This window comes from Panthera onca, chromosome C1, assembly GCF_046562875.1.
Source record: "Panthera onca isolate mPanOnc1 chromosome C1, mPanOnc1 haplotype 2, whole genome shotgun sequence".
Lineage (NCBI taxonomy): Eukaryota > Metazoa > Chordata > Mammalia > Carnivora > Felidae > Panthera > Panthera onca.
Genome location: NC_138346.1, coordinates 61,105,378 through 61,128,564, shown reverse-complemented (window position 1 = coordinate 61,128,564; position 23,187 = coordinate 61,105,378). Strand labels below are relative to the sequence as shown.

At 39.9% G+C, this 23,187-nt stretch overlaps 1 protein-coding gene across 2 annotated transcripts in view; it reads left to right on the top strand.

The window, feature by feature from the left end:
• METAP1D (methionyl aminopeptidase type 1D, mitochondrial) overlaps positions 1 to 19,487 on the top strand; it is an 87,767-nt gene extending 68,280 nt beyond the window's left edge. Inside the window, exons 2-10 of one of the 2 annotated variants that reach the window (XM_060621652.2) lie at positions 1,400 to 1,557; positions 3,573 to 3,722; positions 5,187 to 5,335; positions 5,916 to 5,958; positions 9,552 to 9,715; positions 16,400 to 16,497; positions 17,812 to 17,859; positions 18,799 to 18,877; positions 19,032 to 19,487. In XM_060621652.2, coding sequence (XP_060477635.2) covers positions 1,400 to 1,557; positions 3,573 to 3,722; positions 5,187 to 5,335; positions 5,916 to 5,958; positions 9,552 to 9,715; positions 16,400 to 16,497; positions 17,812 to 17,859; positions 18,799 to 18,877; positions 19,032 to 19,110 — 968 coding nt within the window. In that variant the 3' untranslated portion in view covers positions 19,111 to 19,487. Of the gene's footprint in view, positions 1 to 1,399; positions 1,558 to 3,572; positions 3,723 to 5,186; positions 5,336 to 5,915; positions 5,959 to 9,551; positions 9,716 to 12,328; positions 12,902 to 16,399; positions 16,498 to 17,811; positions 17,860 to 18,798; positions 18,878 to 19,031 lie in introns of those variants that run through there. The other variant, XM_078451151.1, reaches the window with a different exon arrangement.
• The last annotated feature ends 3,700 nt before the right edge of the window (positions 19,488 to 23,187 follow it).

The following is a 23,187-nucleotide window of genomic DNA, read 5'->3' as shown; positions in this document are numbered from 1 at the left end:
TACTCAACTCTGCCACTGTGGCTCAAAGCAACCATAGATAATTATAAGCTGTGTTCCAATAAACCTTTATTTATGGGCATTGAAATCTGAATTTCATATGATTTCACATATTAAAAAATATTATTTTTCTTATCTCTTTTTAACCATTTAGAAACATAAAAAAATCATTTTTAGGTTATGGGCTGTACAAAAACAGGCAGCAGGCCAGATTTGGCCTTCGGGCTATCGTTTGCTGATCCCTGATGTGCAATTGTGATATGTTGGGGAATTTTCAAACTATTGTTTTAATTATAAAAGTAATGCAAGTGGATGGTTTAAAAAGTGGATGGTGAGAAGTATAGAAGAAGATAAAATGAATCAGGAAGTCTTCCTCCCCACCCCCAGCCCCGATCACATGCCCCGCAAATAACCACTGTTGATGAGTATCAATTTTCAGAAATTTTATAGGCATATACAAACTTATATAAATGTATAAATTATTTTTACATCAATGGGCTTTTTATACATATTGTTCAGCATGTGTTTTTTTCCTGACAATGGATGGTGGCTTCTTTACATATCAACACATAAAAATGATTTAGCTTCTTCTCCAATAGCTTCATAGTTTTCTGTTGCGTAGATATACCATAAAGATTTCCCCAGTCCCCCATTGAGGGGAATTTGTGTTATTTCCCTTTTTTTCTACCACAAAGTGAGGGTCCATCTTCGTATATCCATTATTGCATAATACCTGCAAGGTAAGGTCCTAGGAGATGAACTGCTGAGTCAAAGGATATGTGCATTTAAAATTTTGATAGATGTTTCTAAATTCCTGTTGTGGGTACTTTCGGATCCTGTGTTCATTTTGTTTCAGGGTTACACCCTACATTTCTGCTATTTAGTCTTTATCTGACTTGAGCATTCATCATAGTGAATTTTGGTATAATGCCTCCCTGCACGTGAACTTAACACAGAGTAGTAATCCTATCAAGGGCAAAAAGTGCAGCTGGCAATTTGTCCATGATTCTTGAAAGGAAAACAGCTTTAAAGAATATAAAGCCACCCAAACAGTGCCCTGAATCTAGGGTCATCCGCACATTTGCTGCATAAGGTACCACAACAGAAATTGCTCTTTTTGCAGACCTGGTACTTAGCAGATGCTTCTATATGTTTGTTTCCCGTTAGAGTGGAGTTTTCCATTGTCAAACATTTATGTAAACATAGTATTAGCTAATAAATATGCTGTGCTATTATTGTACTAGAACTCAGAATACCACTGCTTTCCTTTCTATTTGGGGCTTTTCCTTTTTTGAGCCAGTGAAGGATTAGGATAATGATTTAATAGACAACAAAGCAGCATCTTAACATGTAGCACTGTGTTAGGTTTTTTAACTTAAAATATGCCTATTTCTGCTCATAGGTTATCATAGAATTCTGTCTTCACCACTCAATCATATCTACTTACACAAGCAGTCAAGCAGTCAACAAAGAAGAAATTTCTTTTTCCGGAGACAAAGAGATATTTCACACAGTATAGTTTTGCCGGCCGCAGCTTCTCCAGCCCACCCAGTGCCTGAGGTACTGTATTGCCTATGATCTGCTGCTTTTTCCAGCCAAGATAAAGGTTAACTGCAGAAGCGATCAAATGTGTTTGCGCCTTTCATTTCTGAGCCTTTTGAATCCTAATTTTTAAAGTTGGTTTATGATTTAAAATTGTGATTTGAGAAGTTGTAACATCTGCAGTTCTATCACGTTAATTTTTTTTAACTAAACCTCTCATCTTACAGCTGCTTAGATTATTCAGAATTAGTTTCTACCATGAAATTTTCTATATTAAATTTCTAACATGAAGGTAAAATTACGTGTCTATAGTTTCTTAACTTTTTTAGAGAAATAAAAAAATTGGCTGTCAAATTGGGATCATTCAAGAGAGATTACTTGAAACCCATACACTAGGTGTTTTTTCCTAAAGCCTGCTCTTATACTTTCCATAGGATTAGTGCTGCTGTTTTTGAATCCTCTTTTAGAATAATTAAATAAAACCTCTAGCCTCAGAGCATTCTTGATTTTTTTTTCAGAGATTACAATTCTGTGGAAAGAATCTATTTTCAAAATGCAGTATAAAGGAGGTGTGTGGGTCATGTAGGAAGAATGAGAACAGCTGAAAGAAGTATAGATTTCTCACAAAAATCACCTGCCTTCCCCCTTTTATGCATTTTTTTTTAGCAGTAAACCCACATTAAGTATATTATACTCCCTGAAAGTGAGTGGCCCTTTTTTGTGGAAAGGGGCCAGTGAGACAGGCTACCAGAGCCCAGAAGTATATTCCTGGTATTTCCTTAGTGGGAAAGAAAAGGAAATGTCCAGAGAGATGAATGTATTGTTTTAGAAGTGTCAGTGACAACCCAGTAGCCCTTCTGCCTGTAATTGTAACCTGGCCACATCACAAAGCAGAGTGGAGACGAGAGCACAGTCTGCGGGGGAGACCGGGCGAGCTTTGGGCCCTGGTGGCAAAGCTGTAGGAGCAGGTGCTCATCCAGAGCTCAGCTGTGGTGCTTCGAGCAGTGGCATTACCTGTGTCAGGAAGGCCCCTCTGAACACAGGAATCAGTGACAGTCCTAAGCCCTGTGTGATACGCTTCACGAAGAGCAGACCCCTAACCTCAGCCCTTCCACAGTTGCTGTGATGTCAATTGAAGTAGCGTTATCTCCCTCAGCTTCCTGTTCCCAACTGCCGTGTACCCTTCCTGGGTACTGTTCAACAATGCTTATGTGGCACTTTCCATAAATAGATTGTAAAGAGCTGAGCAAAACCTTGGGACTGAAAGAAGCTCTGTGTGTAAAATTGTATTTATTTTCTGAATGCTGCCCACAGGTTTAAGTAAGCAGTGGAGAATGTTCTGCAAGGGTGATCAGAGTTGAATGTTTTGAGTTTTGGGGGGGTTTCTTTGTTTGTTTTTGACAAGTGATGGAAATGTTCTAGGTATTCTTTATGCACTTAAAAAAAAAGAAAGAAAGAAAAAGAAAAGAAAGCTGTTTGGTTTTGTTCTCTAGTCCCTTCTTAGTTTGGGTACAGTTGCGAAGTGTAAGAAAAGTGTCTACGTAATAGCCTTCAGAAGACTTGACAGTCAGCCTTTTACATACGTTCATTCGGAGAGGGTGTTGTGAGCTATCCTTTGCATAAATTTTATCTTTGTGTTACGAAGATGAAAGTGCTCTTAATTAGCCATTGGGCAATTTGGAAGCTTGGTGCTATTTTTTTCATCAATGGCAATAATGCTTCTTACGGGCTTGGGAGGAGGAAGAAAAGAAAACCACTGTTTGTTTTGACCAGAAGTCTACTTCAGACCAGTTTGACTCAAAGCACAGTAAGGTTAACAGACCATCCAGAAGCAGCACTAACAGGCAACGTTAAGTTCAAAAGGGCAGGGGAAGGAACTGGGGGCAGCCTGGAGGGTCTGTTGTGCTGGCTTCGGAGGTCGGTGCTCCGGCAGGAAGGGCAGAGCTCCATGAAGCAGGAGGCTGTGTCCGAAAAAATGATCCCATTGTCGTGTGCTGGGTTCTGATCTTCATTTTCAATCCTTTTTCCTCAAGCACATAAAGAAGCCAGACTATGTGACGACAGGCATTGTACCCGACTGGGGAGACAGCATAGAAGTTAAGAATGAAGATCAGATTCAAGGGCTTCGTCAGGCTTGTCAGCTGGCCCGTCATGTCCTCCTCCTGGCTGGGAAGAGTTTAAAGGTGGCGTCTCACCAAGCCTCAGAAGGGCTTACAGAAGGGGCAACAAACCTTCCTCTTTGCCTTCTTTCCATTTAACTCTTCTTTTGTATACATCTAATTTGTTAAAAACCAAGTAAAGCCTGGGATGGGGGAAAGGGATTTTATTATTTTATGTGTTTTTTTAAGAGGTAACTTAAAATCCAAATTCAGTTTTAAGTATCAGGATTCCAGAGATACTTTGGGCCCAGCCAGCCTGTCCAACTTGATCCAGGGCAGACAGTTCTGACTTCTGCCTCCTTATTCCTGCCTGTAGTTTCTGCTTTTATTCCCCACATTATTTCTGTGTGCCTGAAGAGAGTTGTTCTGCCTCATCCTTTGTTTCCTGTTTTCTTGCATTAGCTCTGCAAAGAAAGATTAGCGCAGATAACACAAAGCTATAGGTAATATAAAAATGTAACTATGGACAACTATCTTACTACAAGATTTAGTTCTTCCAGAATAATCTGAAACACCCTGCTTTATAGGAATCCTTAAATATATATATATATATATATATATATATATATATATATATATATATATATAGGCCTGTAGTTTCCAAAAGGTGGGCAGAATTTAAGAAGTGAGTCCTCAGGAATGAAATCACTTAGGGTATCATTTGTGTAATAAAGTTGTTACAGCAACATAACTAAGCTTAATGTGAATATCAAATAACACAAAGAAATATTACAGAAATAGTTAATTTTTAATAAAAGATTTTGTTTTAGAATTTTATGACTTATGAGTTTATGGAGATATCTTCATGTACTCATAAAACTCAATTTTATTTTTGTTCTTTTTTAGTTTGAGAGAGGATTTTTTTAGTTCGAGTTTGAGAAAAAATACTCTCCAAAGTATTTTTTTAAAACAATGGATTTATTCAGGTATGAAAGAAATCAAGATTTGTGAAAACCAAATTTCTACGATAGGTATCAGACTGAATTTTTAAAATAATCATCCATAATCTCCCCACCATTGCTGCAAAGCCCATGTAAGATTTCTCTTAGATAAGAAGGTGTGGGATGACCTACTTTTCAAGCTTTGTCATCTAAACTGAAGATACTTTTGAGAATGTATTTATATGCTTCAGCTAGCCTGAGGCACTAACCATTGAAGAAGAGGAAGGAATTGCCCAGGAAGCTTTGTGAAGTGTTCAGGCCCAAAGGAGTCATGTCATTGAATGACTCAAGGATAATTTAAAGGATCTTAGAGTTTAAAGTCTCCATTTCCTAATAGCCCATAACACCATCCTATGCCCAAACAGTTGTCCAAAAGGCACAATTAAAAATTTAATGTTAATCACCATTAATTAAACTGTTGTATCACAAGTTTATCACAGTAAATTTATATAATCTCATCAGAAAGTACTGTAGCTGTAGACATAGTCAATGAGTGCAGGAAATGACTTCAACGGTTGCTGCACAATTTCTTTATTTAATATTTTAGGTTGACATGACAACTGAAGAGATAGATGCTCTTGTCCATCAGGAAATCATCAGTCATGATGCTTATCCCTCACCTCTAGGCTACGGAGGTTTTCCAAAATCTGTTTGTACCTCTGTAAACAACGTGCTATGTCATGGTATTCCTGACAGGTATTCATTGCTTAATAACATATTGTTCCTTCAGAAACTAAAACATGAAACTAAGATCTATAACATATGTTGAAAGATACTAGTTTAATTGAAACCCACCTGTAAACTTTTGAAGCTGATTATGGTAAAACAAAAATTTTGAAGTATTTTGCCTCAACGGGACATAATTTAACTGTTTGTTAAAGCAGTGTGTAATCCACACAAGTCATGGTTCATGAAATATTTCTTTTACCTTCTTAAGTTTTAACCATATAAATGGTAAAAATCCAAATGTAGGCAAATATAAATTATCAACTGTTGTTTTGGGTCTTTGCAAAATTAAGGAAACTAATAAATACATTTTTTTAAAGACCGTTTTAAAGATTTTTAAACAATGGCAGTATGTTCCTATTTTGTATGTCTTGTAAAATTTGATGTGACTAATGTAACTTAAAGATTAGATATAGTTATTCCATTTATTCCTCTTCCACTCCAAATTATCATTGTGACTCACTGGGCGTGTGATAGTCTTAGGTATTTATTTTTACATTCCTTTTATTGAGATCTGTCTATCACCATTTTTATTCTGTTTATGTTTCAGTCGACCTCTTCAGGATGGAGATATTATCAACATTGATGTCACGGTGAGTAAATAATATAAAAAAATAGTCTTTGATCAACTTCAGAATTGCTGGTAGCAACAGGAAGAATTGTGGATTGAAAATGTGAACTGCACCAAGGGAAGTGCTGTTTACTTCCAGACCCAGACGCAAGCAGCTGGTTTCCTTTTTTGTCTTTAACTCTGTGTTTATTCCAAGTAAACCCAGGCCTGACTTGAATTTAGGGCTGGAATCAGATGCACTGAGATCAATGTTGGCCTAAGTGAAATGTCAACCCAATCCTGCTATGTGTCATGTTTTTGAGAAGGTGTAATTGTTATTGATCCACTGTGTAGTTAATGCAGAGCACCACAGCACTGGGCAGCTGCTGAAGCTAGATATGTATGAGATGAGCTAACGCGAAGAAAGCCAGCATTTTTCCTTCACTCTGCCAAGATTGATCTTCCTCTTCCTGCTGATTTTGAGTGGGGCCTGTCATTATCTTACTCTGTCATTAGGGGCTACATTGGCCTGTGTGTGTCAGTCTATTTGGACAGCAACTCTTTTGCTAGCAGTGTTCCTTAGATTTATTAAAATCCCTGAAGGTAACGTCGTGTTCCATTTCTGGTATAGAGGGTGTAGAGAGCCTTGAACTTGGAACATACAAACAGAGTGGTTTTCTCACTGAACCTAAGTTTTTACCAAATGGTTAACAGCCTTTCTTTTAAATAACAACCCAAAGTGATTTCACATGGAAACTTAGAATTGTACAAGCTCTAACCTTTACTAATTCCCTCAGCCTCTCACTATTCTCAGACTTGGATGATTTGTGCCTTGGCAGTTCATTTTACTAAAAAATTTTGTAGCGGTTCCTTTGGATTATGTAGATTGGAGATAAATTCTATACATCTGATGATTAATAAATTATTTTTAAATGAATAAATAAAATTTAATCATCTGATGAGAACTTGTTGAGACAGACAACATTCAAGGAGTATAGCTTCTATTAATGAGGAAATATTTTTAATAATAGTTATTTGTCTATCCAGACCATGAAGACAGGTAAGCGTGGGAATGAGGTAGAAATTGGCATCCAACCCTTGGGTTTGGTCAAATTTTTAGTTGTTTAAATTAACTCACCCTCTTGTCTTCCTATCAGTTTGTATGATAATATAGTCAGGGATTCTTTTATTGCTGATACTTTTTCATATATCATTTTGTCCTACTTAGAATACTTGAACATTTGCTCCACATAGATTCAGTTGGTTTATCTTTCCAACTCAGAATCATGTAGAGGGAGATATTTTATGAAGTATACCTGAAATAAAGTATTTTTCATGATATGCTTTTCTTTTGAATTCTAACTGATTTAGGGGTTTTACATTTATCATCTCACCTAATCACCCCCTAATAAAATATTGCTGCTTTGAATGAAACCAGCACACTCTTTCCTGCTGCTTCCAGTTCATCCAAAGAGAATATTCCATGCCTTTTCTGTTTTCCTGAAGACTTTTAATAAACAATTCCAATTTTAACATTCAAATATTTCACAGTTGCAAAACTAATAAAGCAAAGTGAAATATTTCAGGTGTCTAGAAATATGGAGGAGTCAGGAAGCATACAGGTAGGTATCTTAACAAATTATATTTCTTTTTCTTTACCCTTCCCCACAAATTATATTTCTTATGAGATCTTTTATTAAGTGAAAGACTCCATTATTAGATCCTTATACTTTATTAGAAAATACTCATTATGTGTTTTATAATTGTTTACATGTAGTATATACATTACAGGAAAACAGGCGTCTTTACCCCTTGAAAGTTGAATGTTAAAAAATAGACAATGAGATATCCAGAGTAGTTGCTCAATAAATATGTGTTTAATAAATGAAGTACAAAACAAGAATACTTTGTGAACACAAATCCTAATTATAGATAACTGCCACAGACTTTCAAAAGTATCGTTATTTCCATATATATTGAGTTTTCTAAGTAGTCATTTTGAAAGCTAGCCAAAAGAATTATACAAAGGCAAATAAAGATTTTTAAAAATATTTTTACTTAAATAACAGTTATAAAACACTGAGTTATACATTAAAAATTTTTTTTAATGTTTAGTTTTGAGAGAGAGAAACACAGAGTGAAAGCAGGGGAGGGGCAGAGAGAGAGGGAGCACAGAATCTGAGGTAGGCTCCAGCCTCTGAGCTGTCAGCACAGAGTCCGATGAAGGCTGATGCAGGGCTCGAACTCACAAACCGCGAGATCATGACCTGAGCCAAAGTCAGAGGCTTGACGGACTGAGCCACCCAGGTGCCCCTATGCATTTTGTGAAGTGATTATTACTCTTGTATTGGCAACTGTTATATATTTGTGTATAAAATCAAACTTGTACTTTCTTGGATTGCAAATGGGAATAAATGTATAAAATTCTATTGCAAGGAGTTAAGGTCATTTGACATAGTAGAGAAAACATTTGATTAGAAGCCAATAACCCATCATATTAATCTGGATCTACCTCTCTATTCCACCACTAACCTGAGACAAGTTACTTGTGTATGCCTCAGTTTTCTAACTTAGAAACCGAAGACATAGTAAAGACTTTTCCTGCTTCCCTTATAGAGGATAGTATTTTTTAATGCAGAATAGTATACAGATTTAAGACATTAAATCAGTATTAAAACAGTCAGGAAGCTCAGATAAACATCTTTTTTATAAGTTTCTGCATTCTACTTCATGAGAAAGAGAAATGTGAAAAATAATTACATAGGTCAAATTTATGCAAAATAGCAAATGCCATGCTATGTCTAAGGATCAGCTTTCAACCAGTCTCCTCTACCTTCTCTGTTTATTATAGTGTTTGTTATTATTGATTTTTATAACAAATCTGGTATTTTTCAAGATCCTATGGGGCCTTCTGAATCATTGACAACTGATAAAATTGTTTTTTCTGTAATTTTATCCTTAAGTCTATTTTGTTATGGTTTAATCCTTTAAAACCCATGTATAGTGTTTTCTGTTAACATTCTGCTATCTGGAACATTTGATTAAGGTTTCACTTCCAGATAGGACTTTTCCATAGCATATTTCATTCTCATATCAAGCCACTTCAATTCTTAGAACTAAATTCTCCTATGTCTAATACTGACAAGTCTATTTTATTTCTTCTTATCTATCACTTCCAAGTATAGAAATGGTAAATAAAAGATCATATATCTCCATGACACTGAAGAAACTTCTCACTAGGTTAAATACTTCTGGGTTCTTTAGACCTATTATAGTAATTATGGGTCAGTGTCTTTGGTCAGTAAATTATGCATATGTAGTTTTGTCTTCTCAGAAACAAAATGAGGTATCAAAACATTTTAATAGCATTGCTAATCATAATGCTATTGAAATAGCCCTACCATTACATATTTATTTTTAAATTTTGTAATATTGTTGTATGGCTTCTTTTTTTTTAATTTCTGTGAGGCTTTAGCATGTCCCTTTTTTTTTTTTTTTTTTTGGTAGGGAAACTTGAGAGTAATTCTGGAAGGGTGAAATATATGAATCTACTAAATGCATAGATGAGCACAATATATACTTTAATGAGTACATTTACAAACGAGAACATATTTTAAAATGTTTGCCTGTGTTTAGGTCTATTACAATGGCTACCATGGAGATACCTCTGAAACATTTTTGGTGGGCAATGTGGACGAATGTGGTAAAAAGTTAGTGGAGGTTGCCAGGAGGTGTAGAGACGAAGCAATTGCAGCTTGCAGAGCGGGGGCTCCCTTCTCTGTAATTGGAAACACAATCAGGTAAGCCTTACACTGACAAGTAAAGGGAGGGTTGGCAAATGGTACAAAGGTTATTGGTGGCTTGGTATAAAGTTGATGACATGTTTTATGATTCAGAACCATCATTTCAGTCTGATATCAGTATGTGGACTGCCAAGCTGCAGTGTTGTTCCCTGGGTTTAAAAAAAAAAAAAAAAGAAAGATTTTAAAACAGTGAATTATACTCAGGTCAGCGGGAAACTTATAAGAGCAGCAAGCAATATTTATACGACTACTTTAGTTTTAGCTCGACATATTAGTCTGTAGTGTTCCTTTACTCAAAATCATACCAAATATGGAAAAAAGTACCTAAGGGGGTAAACATCCCAACTCTTGGGTAACGAAACAGGAGAAAAGGTAAATTTTATAAAGGAATGAGGTGAAACATATTCTTGTGATACAAAGGTAAAAAGCATTAGCTCGAGCAAGCCTTACCTTTCAGATCAGTGGATTAGCAAACAGGCTAAAAGGGTAAGCTAATGTCCTTTTCTCGTCCGGTTCAGTTTTCCTGTACACCATTGTTTATTTTCCAAACGGTATTCTATGCATGCTTTGTGAGTATATGTGTATTTTCTGAATTCAAGACTTTTCCCTATAATCTGTTACCTACGTTTAGATCTTTTTTCCCCCATAACTGTTTTGAAGTAGACATACGGAATATGTGTTTTCATCTAAAAGTAATACATTTTGTTAAAGATGATCACATCAGTACCTTTTAAAGCACTGTTCTCATTAATATGAACCATTGAACACTTCCCGTTTGTCTAAAGGATGGAAGGCGTAGTCACCTTGAAAAGATGCTGCCTTTTTTCTTCGTAAGCCCTCAAATACTTTAAGAAAAAAGGCAATAAAATATCAGTTAAATGTATTTATGGCTTTAAAAATATTGTAACAATGTCTGAATCAAACTTTAGTAAAATCTCTTTGGGTTATATCTGAGAAGCTTTTATTGAAGACTTCGAGCAAAATTGTGTTTTTGACAGTTTTAAATTATAGGCTAACTAGCCTGGGAAAAAAGGATAGTGTCTCTCTGTTCTTTCATAGGAAATGTTGAATCAGACCCCTACTGGGAAAAGAAATTTAATGCATATCTCACTATCTTACTGTCCATGAATATAATAGAAATGAATTCAAAATGCAGTTTTATTTTTGCAAATGGGATGAGTCGATAGATGTATCTCATATTTTTGAACACCTAGGGTTCAACAAATTTACTGGTGGTGCTCTTGCATTTTAACAAAATTTATTCTTCAGTAGAAGGGGGCAGAGAACACTAGATTCTTATTCAAGCATTCTATCGAGCTCTGCATTCATGGCTGTGTCTAAAGGGCATGTCAGCCTTTGATTCTCTCTGAGAGGTAATTATCCTTTTCCTGTCACGGAACAACAAATGATAGCTAACTACAGAGGCACATTTGCAGTAGTCACATTCATCAACTGCAGAAAAAAAAATTCAATTTAATTGTGCAACACAGCTGCACATGGGCTTTTGAGCATTTCTGTTGTTCTCCCTGTCTCGCTATTCCTCCCTCCAGATCTATTTTTTAAACTTTTTTTTCTGGTTATTTTTTCCCCTTTTTGTCTCTTCTTCCATTTTTACTCTCTGTACTTTCTTGTTAAAGTAATTTTCCTTTGTGGCTCTCATTCTTTTTTCCCCATTGAAGGCTATGAATGTAGAAAATTATCACAATTACTCATATAATTGAGCCTCTTTGTAGCAAGTGCAACTCCAGTAGCCTTTCTCCATCATGAAAATGGTTTCATTATAGGGTTTTTCATATTCTCTGACACCATCTACACAGAGGAACAGGCGTGCAGATGAGATGTGCTAGGAACAGGCTAGATCAGTAAGGTCACAGTAGGAATAATTAGCTCTGCTATGGAAAGAGCATCTAGGCCTTTTACTGCTACATAAATGTACTGTCCGTGGCTTTTAGTCACAAAAAAACTTACTAACAAATGGAGCTCCCGCCTACTACTTTGAAAAAAAGATTTGTATCAACACTACAATTTTCCATCATTAAGACTAATAACACAGAGCCTAGTATACATCAAGGGGAATAAAAAGAAAAATCTCACATTCAAGTGGCGGCTGGGTGCTGACCTTTGTTCCCTTTTTTTGTGTACGACTTAACTCTTTACAAAAAAGAGCCACACGCCACACCAACATGCAGGTGAACTCCAGCTAGTACTCGCAAAGCGTAGCATTCAGTCGGAAAATCTGATAAATCTCCATGCAGGATAATGCATTTCATTACATATTCACTACATTAATTCTAGCTACATAAAAAGAAGAAGAAGAAGAGGAAGAGTAGAATTGAAAGTGACATTGGATTTTAGCTATCTGGACGCAAAGGTCAGTTTTCGCAGAGGATGAATTTGCATGTACAAGCTCCTTTGAAAACCAGATCAGTCTCAACAACTACACTTACAAAAACTACGTGAAAAATAATAGACAATGAACTTTTTACTTTTACCCTGATACATTTCGTTGTTTAGATGGTTTGTGTCTGCCACTGGGGACTAACAAATGTTTGTTCTGGCGTGTTAAGGCAGTGTTTCTGGACCTCTATTATTTCGCCTTTTCTTATTCAGGCAAGATCTCAAGGGAGTAAATAAACAATCTCCACCTTTAAGCCAAAAGTACTTGGAATCATTACAGACCGAAGGTTTACAAGCATCTTTCAACCAGCCTTACTTATTTTAAGATATTTACCATCTTTTGCACAAATTCCTTCTCCTGATACACCATGAAAAGAACATGCAAGCATCTTTTATGAGTAGTACGTCACCAAAAACCGAGTGGTCTTTATGGGAAATTTTGAAATTCTCTGAAGCCTGTAAGGATGGGATGATATCTCTGGAGAAGCACTGGCTAAAATAGTTTAATGAAAAGAGTTCTCTCTGTGCCCTTGTGCTTCATGAGGGATGGCTAGTGATGTTTGGGCTACAGTGTTACCATACTCCCTGCACCTCCATTTGCTTTAAATTTTTTCTAAATCCGTGTATTTGTAATTATCTCTAGATGATATGATCCATGCGTATGAGAATACTGTGAATGTGTAGATTCACGCATCCCAAATATGTGACAGTTCAATCAAAAATAATTTAAACTTACAGTTGTAAATGTCATGATGAAAGTATCAATAAATGGTTTTTAATGTTTAATTCATAAGTATATGTTTTGATATTAATTTAGAAGAATATAAAGCAGATTTTTAAAAATAATCTCTTTCTATTAGATTATGCACATTTAAACAATAAGTGGCTCAGGCAAAATAAGTCATTTTAATGTCATCCGTGATGGATTTTTCTTGACAGCTACTGTAAATTACAATTACACTGCTTCCCTCTGCACACGAAAGTAAGCACTGCAATAAATTATCTTTTATTTCAATCCATCATGTCTGCTTTTCGGAAACAGAAAACCTCAAATAAAAGTTCGGCACTATTGTAAGAAAAATACAGTAATTTGTGATCCAGCTTGAGACATGAACGTGTACCGCTCTTTTGGAAAACGGTTGTTGGCTTTCAAAAATATTACTAATTGTACTTAAACATTACTTGTCATTAGAGGGAATCCTTGGACTTGTGCATTCCTTCATTCAAAGCTTACTGCTTAAAATAAAAATCTGGAAAGACTGAAGTAAAATTCTGTAACTTGGAAGATCAGGTGCCATTTAATCAGAGATACGACTGTTTGGAAATTGGTGCTGTTTGTAGGATTCACGTAGAAATGGTGATAAAACTATTTCCGTGTGAATTTTACTTCTTTAGAAGAGAATGCACTTAAATATAGTACTCCTCTGCCCTCTTGGCGAATGTATCCTTAGTCATAAAATGTAGCTGAAATGTATTAAGAGTTTTAATTTCTCCAGACAATACTTCAATTGAGGAAAACTACCTCATGAAAGGGAATTAAACTGAAGAAAACAGTCACAAGATGAAATTCCTTAAGAGAGATTTCTCTTTCAACTATAAACTGTAACTGAAGCATGAACTGTGATAATAGTATAATTTGAAAGTAAGTTCATAGACTATGTTTATACACTTCCTTCTTCCTTTCCCCTCTTCTCTCACCCCAAATAGTCCCTATGAAGGACTTCAAGTCATAAACGTGCTCAGGCTCATAGGTAAACGTACTGCCTGAGAGGATTTTTAGTTAGGGAAAATCAGAACAAAACAGCTAATGCCAGGAGAATTCTTTTCAGTAGATTTCAGCAGAAAGAAGGCAGATCTCATGAGTGGAATGTCCAGGACAAGAAGACCCTTGTGCTCAGAAATGGTCAAGGCCCTGTAATGGCTGGTGTTGGGGCGCAACGGAGGCATTTCTTGGGCACCCCTGCCCGTCCAGCTGTTTCCATTTTCCTCAACACACCAGTTAAGAAAAGCACACATGCTCCACCTTCCCATGCCGCAGTCAGGGTTACCACTACTTGCTTCCCTGTTAGAGCGGGACCTGCTATTACAGGTCCCTTGGATTATCTCCATGAAATTAGATTTGGACCCTAGAATCAGGTAGATAATCTTGTGTTTCCCATATATTCCAAAGTAGTAGAAGGAGCATTATTTTAAGTAGTAATTAGGGACATTAAGGAGATTTAATGGCATTTAGTCCCAGTAAGTATGTGTTGAAAAGCTCACTACAAATCCAAAAGGAAAATACCCTGAAAAAGCAGATAGAAGTATATACTTAGCTTCTGGGAATCAAGCATTGAGATGGGTGCTTAGCCAAGGAGCTGAGTGAAATTTGTCCGGTTCTTTTCTTCTTTCCACCCGGCTGTGAAATCCTGACCTTTGCATTCATGACACATACATTCTATGATACTCCTATGACCATAAGTTCCAGCAGGATCCAGGCAGCAAATTGTTGTAGGAGAATGCACTCAAATACCTTTAGCCACCTTGTAATTGCCCAGCTTTTTTTATGAAGAGGAATGAGAGGGATGATGGCAGAGGGAACCCAAGTGTTTTTTCAGAGTGGGTTTTCTTCCTCTCCTTTCATCAGAAATTAAAACGAAGATTGCCATTGTAACACACATTTAAGATGTAGCCGTGATGCCTACCAATCAGTTAGATCCCAGGGGTTTTTTTTTAGGGTTTTGTTTTGTTTTGTTTAGAAAATAAAATAGAACAGTTTACATTGAGTGTTCTTAGAATCATTGAGGTCTGTTGGGATTGAAGTCACATAATTTACAGGTTTAAGTAGAACCCATTCTTGTAAAAAAAAAAAAAAAAAAGTCTTGATCATTATTGTTTTGTCTCAGTCTCTCTTCCACCCTCTATCCACTCCTCAGTTTTTATTCAGAAATTGTGTGGTACAAATGGAAACACCTTGGAAAAGTTTTTGTACCTCCTGCCCAAAGAGCAAAAGCACATAGAAATAACTATAACCATAAGGTACAACTTTAAGAGATAAAAATGTTGACTTATTATTCCTGTCGTCAACACATGCTTAGCTTGCCTATTTCTGCACTATCGGTTACATGGAAATTAATTCTGAATGAGAGGCTGTCCACCTGCTATTTGTAGTGACATCCTGGTCCAAGGGAAGATATCTTACAGGTCTGGAGATGCAACTTAAACGTATTCAGTGATAACTATTGACATGAATGCTCATAGAGATGCTGCCTTTGAGTTCATGTTAAATTGAACCTAGGGTCTGTTGGAAACTCTAGTTTGAGATCTGAAAACTTTGATTTTGGTAAAAATTTAAATAGGAGTCCTATAAATCCTGATTTATTGTTAACGGTTAGGGTTAGGGCACTGTGCCCCTTATCCATGTGGAAATATAAATTGTTAATGGTATATATGTTCTTATCTTTGTGGTACTCCTAGAAATGAATATGTTCACCTGATTTCAAAAACAACTTCTTAACTTTATAGGTGAAGATTTTAGGGTTGGATTCTATTTGCCACATTTCATTTATGTGGAATAGATGGAACTCAGTACATTTGCATGTAGAAATAACTAATAAAGCATTAAGAGTTAGGAATCACAATACTAGCTTCTCTTAAGCATCACAGTGATTAAAAAACATTCTGTGTGAATTTTGTTAATGATACAGGTCTTGCATGGAAATCCCAATGATCACAAAGTTTTGGAGTATTTTAAGAATATTGACAAAGCAGATTTGACCTTTTGTATGAGTGTTTCTGTTTCTAAGATGTATAATGTTTTGAAATAGTCCAAAATAAGGGAACTATAAAAGTAGGAAGTCACATTTCTAGATTGCATTTTTGTTTCTCTGTTTGGTTCTCAAATTAGTATTAACTTGCACAGTCTTTGGCGAAACCTCATACAAACAAGGCAAGTTTTTATTCCCTGCATTCTATACACATGTATTTTGGTTATGTATATCGATCTGTATATGAGGTAACACTCATTTGTTATCTAAAAGTGGCCTTGTTTGAATGCTGTACTAAGGTAAATGAAACAAACTACTATGTTAGATACATACCTTTTTTCTTAATTTATCCAAAGGGAGTCATTACATGCAATGGCAACAATTTTAATTATTCCGGAATAATGAAAACAGTAATATTATCATCTGACTCTAAATATAACTGATTTTTTCTCTTTCAGGGGCTATTTTAAAGTGACTTTAAGTATGCATTAAAAACTTACCTAATTTAATTAAATATTTTGTTTGGTCACTTTTAAAGCCACATAACTCATCAGAATGGTTTGCAAGTCTGTCCACATTTTGTGGGACATGGGATAGGATCTTACTTTCATGGACATCCAGAAATTTGGCATCATGGTAAGAAAGTGATTGAATGGAATCTGGAAAAGGCAGTTTTGTTCCTGAGGCTCCTCTAACTTTGAATGCCTATTATCATCCTTTGGTGTGTATGCATGTGTATGTGTAGTGGGGCGGGGGGGGGGGGGTTACTTAATTGTAACCAGCACATTACAATGTTATTGGATTAGAGCCCAGCAGTTTCAGTCTCAAAGAAAGGTTTATTTTGCTTTTTGTCTTCCCACAAAAGGTGACGGCTAGAAGGCACAAGGGATATTTGCCTAGAAAGTTACTGAAAACAAAATGCCACTGCATCAATGTCCCAGCAGCATGCACATACGACTGTTTTCTGTTTTTCTTTTCCTACCCCCTTCTCTAACCGCTGACTGTTGTGGTTAAACTTCATTACATCCTACACAGCGTTGACAGCTGATCTATTTAGCAGCATGTACTCTTTAGTGATTTCTAGATTATACCCACCCTTGTGTTCCTTCCCCAGAGCCTCCTCTTTTCACTGCCTGGGTGTGCACCCTACAGTGAGAACGCAAGGGTGGGCCAGAGCAGTGGGAGGATTTGGGTGTGGGTAGGAGGCGGTTCTATAGAGTGGCCCCCAGGGGAGCTGCACACCTGGACAAGGACCAAAGGAAAGTTGGGCCTTGACCTGTGTGCTTGGGGTGGGAGCAGTCCCTGGAGGGAATACCGCCTGGAACCCATTACCCGGAAGATCTCCGTAGACCCAGCAGGTCAGAATTCCTTTTGCACCAGAGAGTCCCCCCTCCCCCCGCCCCAGGCAGCTCAGAGGAGGTTGGGGCAGGAGTGCAGACAGAGCATCTCAGGCGTGTACCCCACCCTGCCCCAACACTTGGAGTTATTGCAGGGTTACCCGCCCTGTCCTAGCCTCCTGCTCCAATCTGCACACTAAGTGGCTGCCTTCCCTTCGTATCAGTTCCCCAAGATATCTTCCTCTTTGGGATAGGAGGGCAGGGCCTAGGACCCAGTGAAACCAGGAGACCTTGAAGCAAGTGGCCAGGCGACAGTGGAGGGGGGAACGCAACAGGTGTCTGGAACACCCAGGCTGCCTCTGCTAGGCCTTGGTGCACCCTTCCCAGGAGTCTTGACCCCCAGCAAAGAAAATGCAGAGGCTAAGGCCCAGAACCCCTGTGTTTAACCCCTTGGCAGTAGCCACTACCAGGATTCTAGATCTCTCCATCCTTCCTTCTACCCTAAAACAAAATAAGTAAAATGACCAAGGTTTTTGAGCAGTCCTGTCCTTCTAATTCTATTCTCTTTCTCTCCATTTCCCACTCCCCCTACTGCATATATTTTGTTTTGCAGCGAATGACAGCGATCTACTCATGGAGGAGGGAATGGCGTTCACTATAGGTCAGTGCCCAAGTTCCCCTTTAGAGAGCAGTGGCTCCTGGGTGGAGGCAGCAGCGCTGGCCTAGGCCAGGCAGTCCCGTGAAGGAATAATAAAGCCAATCAGTGTAATGAAATAATTCAGATGCATAGCAAATCTGATTAAATAATATCCTCGAGTCCCATCTTCCTAAATCAGATACTTACCGACACATTTAGGAGACGGCAGCCGTCCAACCTCTAATTTTGTTACCAGCATAATGTGGTGTTTGGTTTTTTGTTTTGTTTTGGTTTGGGTTTGGGTTTTTTTTTTTTTTTTGGTTTTGGGGTTTTGTTTTGTTTTGTTTTGTTTTGATTAACACCCAGTGACTAGAAGTGATTATGTCCCTTGCTCTCTGTCAGCAAGTGGCATGTCCTTTCTGGCTGCCCATTCCTGGCTGATCATGTGGTTGGTGTCACCACCAAATTCCAATCACCTCAGACCTCAGAGGCATCATATTTCTGACTGTGGTACTTAATGGAGAAGCAATTAGAGTGAAATAAGAAAATTGTTATTTGCTGATTAATGAACATTTTGAGCATGTTTTAAAAATTCAAATATTTTTAAAAACTGACTGGTATTTATAAGAGGGACTGGTGTTTGGGTGGTTATTATCCACAGGGTCCTAATTAAGGCTTGATTAAAATGCCCTTTTTTCTAAAAAAAAAATTACGAACTAGGCAACTTCATACATTTTTTAATGCGGTGGTGTTTCCTCTTCCTACTGTTTAGTTTGTAGTATACTATGTAAGCAACATCAATTATCAGCCCTTGCGAGATGACAACATGAACCCGTGGGGGAAGCACTTGCGGGGAGGGGAGGAGAACCATCTTATTCTCTTTTTTCATAATCAGCCGAAACAGAAACAATATTTGACAAGAATCTGATTAGATCACTGCAGTAAATATTTTCCCTCTTACAGAGCCAATCATCACCGAGGGATCCCCCGAATTTAAAGTCCTAGAGGATGCATGGACTGTGGTCTCCCTGGACAATCAAAGGTGTTTGCTTTCTGTGCCATTGGTTTTGAATTCTATGGGAAGGGAAGCTTCGATCAACGGCCCTGGCCCTGATGGGCTGCTGCTCCTCTCCCCTGTACCCCGAACCCACAGCTAGGGGTGTCGCTCTTTCCCATGGCTGCTGTGTGTGTTTCAGGTCCGCCCAGTTCGAGCACACCGTTCTCATCACGTCGGGGGGCGTGGAGATCCTGACCAAACTGCCCCACGAGGCCTGAGGAGCCGCCTGAAGGTCACAGAGGCCAGGAGGTTTTTATCCTAAATTGTTGAAATCTAGCTGGAGAACTTTTAAAAGACACAGGCGAACGGCAGTTCACGCAGTAACCAACCTAGCACTTACTCTTGGAAAAACCCGGTGGGGTTTGGGGGCACTGGGAACTCAGATCTCAAGCCTTGCCTTGGCCTGAGCAGCTTCAGAGGGATGGATCCTGGAGCCGGCTCGGCTTCCCAACGCTCCCCACTTCCCAACGCAGGGAAAAGATTCTGGAGGGGAATGGGGACGCCCTCAGTTGGAAGAGGAAGGATTTCTAGAGATGCATGGTTTTCTCTTTGCCTTGTCTTGACTCTGGCCAAGTAAAAAGCTTTTCCTTCTTAACCATTGTGTCTGTGCTCCTTGCATCTCTGACAGTTACTAGGGGGAGAGAGTGGGTGGTTAATTTTTGAATCTCTAAACTTTTCACATGTGCATGTAAGGAGGGAAAAATGAGCCTAGATGTTAGCTGGGAATTTTTTTAAAGTCTCTTTTTTCTGCCTTGTGGATCCCACGTTGGCACTCTCAGGGGCCAACCACCCCCCAGCCTTTCATAGCTGCTTTTGCAGATGAAAAGATTAGCCCGCAAATGGAAGGGTTGGTCACAAACATTTCTTTGCCTGGGAACCCTGGGCCTGGTCCCTACAGGGCTTTATCAGTCCAGAAACATGACTTTCCCAGTCCCCTGTGGCTCCTCCTACTTGTCCCTCATCCTACCCTAAGTGGCCATCCCTGAGGTTACTTTTGAGAGCCCCTCTCCGAACTGCCATCACACACACACACACACACACACACACACACACACAGACGCACACGACTGTATGTTGCACTAGGAATTAGAACATCGGCCCCACCTGTCCAGATGTGAGCAGTGTCCAGCTGGTCTACCTCCTAAGCAGACCATATTGGCCCCTTTTGGACTGTGCTCTTCTGATGGAGACCCAGAGGATCCCAGCACGGGGAGATACGGAAACTTTTGAGGGCTAGAGCCAAGTTAGCTGGAATTGGAGCTGGCAAGCCCACAGCTTCACCTGCTTCCGAAGCAGGAAATCCAAGGGCCACGTTCTGCATTTCCCAAAGGCCGATTTCTGATCAGAATACCCTTCCTTCCTCAGCACCCTTCCCCGCCGCCCCCCCCCCCCCCAGCACCTGTTCACACCTGGGCTCAGGTGAAGAGGTTTGGGGCCTCTAGCAGACCACATAGAAACGATCCCTGCTCTGGTCATGGTTTAAAGAGCAAGTTCAGTGAAGGTGTCTGGGCAGTCAGGGGTCATGCTAACTTTTGCTTCTACTGAAACGGGTTTTGCAAAGTTGCCACCCTCTAAATACAGCTTGAGCTGCAGAGCATAAAGGAAATGTGAGCACCTGTAGTTATCATGACAGGTGGCCTCTGTGATCAGGACCCAAGAGGCAGCTCACTTTGTGACACTCAGAGTGGAGAAGAGATGGGAAACTGAAGCCAATAAGTGCACTCGGAAAAGTGGCTAGTTCAAGCTTTTCCCTAAACTTGGATTCTCTCAGGTGTCCTCCAACCCCTCCAACTCCCTTTCTCTGTGTCTAGAGATGTAGAATTTGGACCGAAGTAGTTCCAATTCAAGTGGATCTGAGAGCTGGAAAAGACGAGGAAAAGGTTGAAGATTTAAAGGACCATAGAAAAACTTGGGGGATGCTTGAGAGTTGGCCAAGCAAAAGCCTCAAGATGAGGCTGCTGCTCTGGGCCCATCCGATTCTCTAGTAAGGAACCAGGCCCAGATGGCCTTGGGGGAGGTTTGCCAGATAATGATTGCACTTCTCTCCTAGAACGATCAGACTGCAATGGTTAGCCACTTATCTTATCTACGGATCAGTTTACTCCAAGTTCCTCAAGAATAATTTTATTAGGACCACAGGATTTTACCATCCACTGGGATAACGTGCTGCTTGGGCAGCAGTTATTCTGAGGTGGAAGTATTTGGGGGACAGGTTTATAATCCTATATATTAAAGTAACTAGTTTAAGCCTAATTTAAATATTATACACACGTATATGTATATATACCAGCACCAGCCAATACTCGCTCCGTAGGAAACAAACTTGAATTAGAACGAACTCCGTTTAACCTGCTTTGAAGTTGAAGTTAGAAAGCAGATTTAAAAATATCCCGTGCACCACAGCTACCACCTCCCAGATGAACTGGCCCCAAACCTCCCGCGGGGCCGCGCGGATTTCCGCCCACGCGTGGCCACGGCTACCACCACCCGGCGCGGGTCCTGCGGTGTCTCCAACAGGTTCTACTCGGAATCCGGGACTCTCAGAATAAATGTGAGAGTTTTGCTCCCTCACAGAGTTGGGGCAGGCAAAGATCTTAGCAAACCAACGTTTCAGAACAGGTGTCTTAACAGCGGGGGTTTGGGGGGCTTGCGGGGGAGGGATCCACTCTGGGCTCCGAGAGTGGGGGGAGATAAGATCGCTCACTCAGAAGCTACTCAAGGCCTGGCGTCTCCGCTCCCGAGGGCCCCGGCTCAGCCTTCCCTCCCCAGACCTGCTTCTCTGGGGCTAGGAAATAATTCCCGAATGTAGAGACTCCCTCGCCCACATATAATTCATTTCTAACACAAACAAGGCTCTGAAACCTGTTCCTGAGGGGGCGCGTGCGGGTCCTTTGTTCCACGCAGCCAGCCCTGTCCCCTGCGCTGGAAAGGCTTGGATTCTCCCCCTCCAGATGTGGACCGAGAGCCCTGTAGACAGTCGCGACCTGTGGCCGTCTCTCCCCCCTTCCCTCATCTTGCAGTTCTCTGGAATAAACCCAGCCGTCGGGTTTCCTCACGCGTAGCCCTGAGCGCCCGAAGTCAACAGCCACTTCCCACGGTCCCAACCCCGACCCCGCGCCAGCCGAGGCAATCACTTACGTGGGCAGGGCCCGCTATAGGTGCGCGCGAAAGACCGGGGGCCCGGGCGGCATCCGTGCTGTCGTGCGTGCGTACCGCACCTCACTCCACACCCCGAAACAGGCGCTAGGAAGGAGCTATTAAAACCACAAGTGCAACAAGGAAATCAAGAGGAGTCGAGCGGCTCCAAGAGCAGTCTGGTGGCGGAGTCATTAGCTGGTTGTTGCTACAAAGCATCACCGTGTGGTTCGGTGATTAAGGGGGAAAAAAAATCTTTTTAAACGTTGGCAAACCCGTTATTGGTTTGAAGGATTTTTTTTTTTTGCTTTTGTTTTTCTTTTTGCTCCAACCACGCTGCCTGAAATATTGCTATCCCCAACATCATGCCCTTAAACCAAAGGAGAGGGATTCCGCCGGCAGCAGCTGCGGCTACAGAAGTTAAAAAAGAGAGAAGCCCCTTCCACTCATATCTGTAACGACAGCACGATGTAATTTGTTTTGAATGTTCATTTTTATTGGTGTTCCCTCTGCCAAAATGTGCTTGATTACAGAGGTTTGTCCTGTGATCATTGAGCACTCCAGACAGGGGAAGGTGCATCGCCGAAGGTTCAGCTCAGGCCAGATCAAATCCCGGGCTGTTTAACGCTGAAAGGCTGCATGTTGCTATTAGTGTTAAATATATGGCTAATTATGCGTATGAAAATTAAACATCAGTGTTATGCTAATGGGGCGCCTTCAGCTGCGGATCGGAGCACTTGAGACTACCATTTAATCAAATGAATCAGTAACTAATACATCTGCACGTGTGAACTTTCACAAGATCATTTCCCCGTTCCCGTCACACCGCTAAATTATGAAAGAAATAATTATCAACACTTTCTAATTACCTAACAAAGTAATTTGGGATTCACCGTGGGGCTGGCGGGATGGGGAACCAACAGTCCCTAGCAGGCAGCGTGGTGTGCGCCACGCCTCGTGGGGGTGGCTGTGTGGTGGCGGCGGCGGGGGGCTTTTGTGCGCTTTTCTGTACCTAGCGCCCCAGAAGATAGAAGGCGCCGTGGCAGCTTTTGCTAGCCCTGCCCCCAGGCCCAGTGGCGCCCGCTTTGACCACTGGAGATGAGGGGGATCCTGGGCGACAATGAGAGACATGATTGTACAAAGATATGCGAGCCTGCCAC